Source organism: Musca vetustissima, unplaced genomic scaffold, assembly GCF_032173495.1.
Source record: "Musca vetustissima isolate MV318-11 ecotype Yass unplaced genomic scaffold, APGP_CSIRO_Mvet_v1 utg99991, whole genome shotgun sequence".
Lineage (NCBI taxonomy): Eukaryota > Metazoa > Arthropoda > Insecta > Diptera > Muscidae > Musca > Musca vetustissima.
Genome location: NW_026873046.1, coordinates 7467 through 14242, shown reverse-complemented (window position 1 = coordinate 14242; position 6776 = coordinate 7467). Strand labels below are relative to the sequence as shown.

At 39.0% G+C, this 6776-nt stretch overlaps 1 protein-coding gene across 1 annotated transcript; it reads left to right on the top strand.

The window, feature by feature from the left end:
- Positions 1–2054: 2054 nt before the first annotated feature.
- LOC133322279 (carbonic anhydrase 2-like) lies at positions 2055–4492 on the top strand. Its single transcript, XM_061531293.1, has 3 exons — positions 2055–2534; positions 2612–2748; positions 4345–4492. Exons 1-3 carry the CDS (start codon positions 2060–2062, stop codon positions 4483–4485), a joined length of 753 nt encoding a protein of 250 aa, XP_061387277.1. The 5' UTR covers positions 2055–2059; the 3' UTR covers positions 4486–4492.
- Positions 4493–6776: the final 2284 nt, after the last annotated feature.

The following is a 6776-nucleotide window of genomic DNA, read 5'->3' as shown; positions in this document are numbered from 1 at the left end:
ATAACAGCACAGATAGTATCAGTGTCTTGTAGAGTGTGAGTTTGGTCTAACGGGAGGTGGCCTTGTTTTTGAGTGGTTTGCTCAGACATTGTAGCATCTGTTGGATTACTATCCTTCTCCGAATTTCAAAACTGATGTCATTCGTTTTGTTTATGGCGGTACCAAGGTATATAAAATCGTTGACTACCTCGAAGCTGTAGTTCTCAAGTTCTACAGTTGGTCCGAGTCTACTGGACATCTTGCGCGTTTATATACCATCAGGTTGGTCTTCTCGACATTTTATGTCGATGTCATCGGCGAGTAACATGTGTTGTTTGGTGTACAGAGTGATATATCTGTTCACTTTTGCCTCTCGTATGACCTTTTCCAGCAGGATGTTAAAAAGATCACACGACAAACTGCTGTCACCTTGTCTGAATCCTCGTTCGGCATTAAAGGGCTCCGAGAGGTCCTTTCCGACTCTAACTGCTGGCTTTATAGTCGACGAATAGGTGGAATGTGCCGATGTACATGTAGTTGTTGTAGCAACATAATACATGTAGTTTGTCATTCATATTCTGGTTCTGCGGTTTGAGTCGGCTTAGCTGAGTAGTTGAAGAGGTACAACGTGTCGTGTGGTCCTTCGGATGCAGGACATGTGTTAGATATCGAGCCGTCAATTTTTGCCCAATGTGAATTGAAGCGGTTGCACCATCCTGATCTTAGTTGAGCTAAGACTACTCGTGTTTGCCTTGGCAGCTGCTTCTCCTCTGCTGTGATGGGGGGGTGGTCACCAATTATGGTATTCACGCGATATTGCTCTACTGTCTGAGCGACTGCGTCCGTGAGAATACCATTCAGACCTGCTTGATAGGCTTCACGCTTGTACCTTTGGACCTCTCTCTCTCTAGATCATGATGATCTTTTCTGATGTGCCTGGGCGGTGGAGTCCTGTCCATAAGACTATGGTAGAGATGTTCCCGACGATAGGACCCAAGCAAGTACTGCATCGACAACATATAATTGTGACGATGGACGGGTAAGATCTTCGTCTCCTCATGAAAATGGTCCACAGGACAACAACAACTACATGTGTCGATGTGTTTTTCGTGGGTTTTTCCAGCATTTGGCGCAGAGTGAAAATCTGGTCAATGGTGGATTTGCCAGGTCTGAAGCCGCATTGGTATGGTCCAATAATGTCATTGACCATTGCCTTCAGTCGCATGTAACCCATCGGCTCCTGCTGCTTTATTGTTCTTGAGCCGATTAATTGCTATTCTGACCTCATCTTGGCTAGGTGGTATACACTCTATACCGTCATCTATTATTGGTTCTGGGGTATCCTCTTCACCGCTACTATTTGATACCAGAAGTTTTTCAAAATGCTCCTTCCAGATCCTCAGCACGCTGTCTGTATCTGTCACCAGGTTTGCTTCTTCATCTCTACAGTAGAATGTGCCAAAGCCATCGGTTTGGTGTTTTACCCGTTGGTAGAATTTCCTGACTTCATTCTTACTCCTCCTGTACATCTCGATTTGTTTCGCTCACGTTTTTCTTGTTCTTCCTTGTTTTTTCTGAAAATACGTTTCTCCTCTCTCCTTTTCTCCCGATAGTTCTCCATCGCATTACGTGTTGCTACTGGAAATTAAATTTTATTATTTTTTGTGGGTTTTCTTTTAACTAATTCTCCCTAACTCTTCCTTTTCTTTTTTTTCAGTTTAAACATATCTCTTCGTGAAGTAGCAAAGCTGCAGCATCACCCATCACCGGCAAACTGAAATCCCATCCAAATAATTTCAATTCTTGATCCTCAACGAGTTTAATAAAATTCGCCACCACGTCGCAGTTTACTTGGTTCCATAAACCACAACACGTTTGTGTTTTTAAAGTTAAGAAAAAATCCCAACACGACGTCAATATAACATAGTAAGAGCCTAGAGAGACCAAAGCTTGGCCTTTAACTAAAATAGCAGCAGCAACAGTCGTCGCCTGATTCAAGGAAACCGCCGCCGCCAAACGCTTAAAACCAAACCAACAAGAGCTATCTAGACCTCGACCAACCCCCCAAACAGATCCGAAAATGCCCGTTCAATCACCTATTGAAATTAGCAATCGTGTCATTGAACATATCGATGATATTGATCCACTTGAATATCATGGCCATTGGGAACCTGTGGGTATTGCTCGCATCCACAATACCGGCACTTCGGCCATGGTAACATTTAGTAAACGCAAGGAACAACCCTATCTACTGGGTGGTTGTTTGGGCGATCAAAAATATATCTTTGAACAGTTGCATTTCCATTGGGCCGACACCGATGAATCGGGCTGTGAACACACTCTGGAGGGTATGAAGTACTCCATGGAAGCCCATGCGGTTCACTACAATTCAAAGTACAAAGATTTCTCAGAGGCGAAAAATAAGCCAGACGGCTTGGCTGTTGTGGCATTCTTTATACAGGCATGTGGTGAGAAGGATTGCCCGGAATTTAAGAAAATCACCGAGGGTATACGAATTGTACAAAAAATCCATACCTCAGCATCTGTTGATTCAGGTATGATACAAAAACTAAATATTTAATTAAATTTGGAATTTAAGGAAATCTAAATTTGGTTTTGTTTTATTTTTCAGATTGCCTTTCGTGGATTGGTTTACAGGAGTTAAGCAAACATTATTACACCTATAAAGGATCTCTAACAACAGCACCCTACTTTGAAAGTGTTACATGGATTATCTATCGAACACCCATATATGTATCCAAAGGACAGGTATGCAAACGTCGTCACGGTCAATATTATTTTAAATGTCAGTGTGTCGGGCGGGGTGGGGTGGATATGTTGGTGTGTGGTTTGGAAGCCAGCTGTTATTGTCTACTGACATTCCCAGGACTATTGCGATTTGTAATGCAAATCTAACCCATCGATTTTATGACAATTGTCAAGGTCTCACTTGTTATGAATAGATAATTTTTCAAGAAGAAACAATGGCATGGATTTTTATACCCTTCACCACACTGTGGTACAGGGTATTATGTCTTTGTGCATATGTTTGTAACAGGCAAAAGGAAACGAGATAGATCCATGGTTCCTTTTGAGAATATGCATAGAATTACTTTCTGAGTCGATTTATGCATGTCCGTCTGTCCATGTTAAACAAAGTGCAGGTCGCATTTATTATCCGAATGAGATGAAATTTGGCACAGATCATTTATTTAGCCCGAGGACGAATCCTATTGAAATTGGGAAAAATCGGTTCAAATTTAGATATAGCTCCCATATATATTTCGTCCGATCTTTAGCAAGTGGTGCACCAAAGAGTCAAATTTAAGCGGATTAGCACGAAATATTTCACAACGTACTGAATATAGGATAGACTAACGTGTGCCAAGTTTTATTGAAATCGGTTCAGATTTAGATATGGCTCCCATATATATGTTCGTCCGATTTTTCGCAAATGGTGCACCAAAGAGTCAAATTTAGACCTAACGCCACTAAATTTTGCACAACGTATTGAAGTTAGGATAGAATAACATGTGCCAAGATTTATTGAAATCGATTCAGATTTAGATATAGCTCCCATATATATGCTCGTCCGATTTTTCGCAAATGCTGCACCAAAGCGTCAGATTTAGGCCTATTGTCACGATTTGGCTGTAATTTGGTATTTTGAGTATTCATTGACTAACAAACCTTCCTAACAAAAATAATCAATTTTGGCCCAAGTTTCGTGGTAGCCTCCATGTAAAGGTGTCCCTAATTTTCGATATTTTGCGGATTTTAAACACATTTTTCAACGAGATGGCTGTAATTTGGTATTTTTAGTTCCCATTGGGTAGTAAAGTATTCCACCACAAGTTATCAATATTGGTCCAAGTCGAAGGGTAGCCTCCATGTAAATGTGCCCCTTCTTTTACGTATTTTGAGAATTTCGTACCAGTTTTTCAAACGAATTGTCTGTAATTTGATATTTTGTATTCGCATTGGGTATCACATCTTCCTACTAAAAATTATAAAGATTGGCCCAAATTTCGTGGTGGTCTCCATGTAAAGGTATCTCCAATTTTCGATATTTTGAGGATTTTTTACACTTTTCTTTACCGAATTGGCTGTAATTTGGTGTTTTGGGTATTTATTGGCTAACAAACCTTCCAACCAAAAATACTCAATTTTAGTCCACACATCCACACATTTTCAACCGAATTGGCTGCAATTTCACATTTTGGGTTCGCTTTGGGTAGTAAAGTAACCCACCAATGATAATGAATTTTGGCCCAAGTTTTGTGGTAGCCCCCATTTAACTCTACCGTCAATTTTCTGAATTGTATTTAGTATTTATGCGTTCTCCTTCTTTTTTCTTTCTTGCAGGTTCAAGTTTTTCGCAATCTCCAATCATGTCCCAAGGATGAAACTAAAAAAATCGTCAACAATTATCGTGAAATACAAAAGCCTAGCAACAATCCAGAAATTATTTTCGCACGCAATGTCAAACCAAAATCAAAATTATGATCTAATCATTATATCCCACAAATCCAGAAGCTAAGCTGCATTCTAAAACTAATCATAAACAACAACATTTTCTCTAACCTCAACATAGATTTTTGGTTTTTGTTTTAACGAAATTTGTCTCTCGCCCTAAGATGTTTGAAATTAGAAAAAAACAAGAAAAAGTGAAAAGAATACCTAAAGTATTTTTGTTTTATGTAAATGTATATGAACTTAGTACGTAGTGTGTTTTTTTATAGTCAGTCAATACCAATTCATAAATTTATTTCTGTTTTTTCCTTTTTGTAACTCCTAGAATTTATGTTGATACTACTTGGTTGTGTTACGGCAATATGTTTAGTTTATTTATGTATATCGACACACTTTGTTTATTAATTATAACACTATTCTATTTTTTGTTAACTTGTTTTGTTTTCACCTTCCCTTTTGTCCAACAACATTTGTTCTTTGTTATGTTGATGATGATGGTGCAAACAATAGAAGAGAATAATTTTAATTTCGAAAGAATATTGAAACGCTAATTATAAACAATTATTAAGTGCACTTTAAAAGGCAATCGAAACAAAAAAAACAACAAAAACACATTCACACTCAAACATGAGGACATTCCACATACCTCTTCTATACGTGTATACTCCCCTCCCTCGAAAAGAAAGAGATCACAATCATGATATTTCATAGAAATATGCTGAGCTCTTTTCTTCGTTTCAGAGTCCCTCTCACCCCTTTTCTTAAGATTACCTATTATTATTATTACATGTATTTATAAACATTTAATTATTTAAATAATTTTTTATATATATAATTAAAATAATAAACGCGAATAAATGAGGAATGAATGACAAATTAATGGGTGTTTTATATTCTTAAAATTTTTATAACAATTATTTTTTAAGGCGTAGATTTCTTAAAAATATTTTTTCAAGATAAAAGTGCTATCCAGCGTACTGGATAGTCAGTCGTGAACGACTGAAGCCAATGGCCAATGACATTATTGGACCATACTAATGCGGCTTCAGACCTGGCAAATCCAGTATCGACCAGATTTTCACTCTGCGCCAAATCCTGGAAAAAAATGACACTCTGTACACCAAACAACACATGTTACTCGCCTACGCCGATGACATCGACATAATGGGTCGAACACTGAGAGCGGTAACAGCCACCTTTGAAAAAATTGAGAAGGAGTCTGCCAATGTGGGTCCGGGACAGTAAATGGCGAGAAGACCAAGCTGATGGTATCAACGTACAAGACGTCCAGTAGACTCGGACCAACGGTGGAACTTGAAAACTACAGCTTCGAGGTAGTCAATGATTTTATATACCTTGGTACCGCCATAAACAAAACGATTGACATCAGTTTTGAAATTCGAAGAAGGATAGTGATGGCCAACAGATGTTACTATGGTCTGAGCAAACATAGTAACATCTGTTGGTCCCGCCAGAACAAACTCACACTCTACAGGACGCTGATACTATCCGTGCTGTTATATGGATCTGAAGCATGGGTACTTGCGCAAGCAAATGAGGCAGCTCTTGGAGTGTTTGAGAGAAAAATTCTCCGAAAGATCTATGGGCCGATATGCGCTGACGGTGAATATCGCCGTCAAATGAACCATGAGTTGTACCAGCTATTTTCGGACATCGGCTGCAGCGGCGACTACGTTGGCTAGGTCAAATTGTGAGAATGGATGAAGATGCCCCAGCCCAGAAGGCATATAAAAGCGAACCAGCTGATGGTTCAAGCAGAAGGGGAAGGCCACGAATAAGATGGAAAGACCAAGTGGAAGACAACATTGCCGAATATGTTCTTTCAAATTGGAAAAACTGCGAAAAAGACCGACGTGTCGGGAAATCTTGTTTAAGCTTGACTTATGGAACGAAAGTTCTGTCACAAGCCAGTCGGTCTTGTGCGCATCTCCACCAATATGAAATACCAAGTTCCAAGATGTTGTTTTCTAATTGGTCTTTCCATCTAATTCGTGGCCTTCCCTTTTTACGGGAACCATCAGCTGGTTTGCTTTTATATGCCTTTTGAGCTAGGAGGGGTTTTCCGAGTGTGGGCAACTAACCCGACGCCTCAACCTATACATTATAAGCCTGGGACCAAGATAAGCCTGGACTTCGCCATGTTAAAGCCGATCAGAGCCGTTGCTTGCTATCTATCATCCCCTACGTCACCCCTCAAAATAGGTATGGATTTTTTAAAAATATTTTTCAAGGTCTCAATATATTTTTTTTAATATTTTTGCAAGTTTTTTTATTTTATTTAATTTCTAATTTTTGTAAAATTT

Coding starts and splice junctions, on each gene's coding strand:
- LOC133322279 (XM_061531293.1), top strand. CDS start 2,060: ATGCCCGTTCAATCACCTATTGAAATTAGCAATCGTGTCATTGAACAT. Junction 2,535..2,611: donor CTCAGCATCTGTTGATTCAG/GTATGATACAAA, acceptor TTTATTTTTCAG/ATTGCCTTTCGTGGATTGGT. Junction 2,749..4,344: donor TATATGTATCCAAAGGACAG/GTATGCAAACGT, acceptor TCTTTCTTGCAG/GTTCAAGTTTTTCGCAATCT.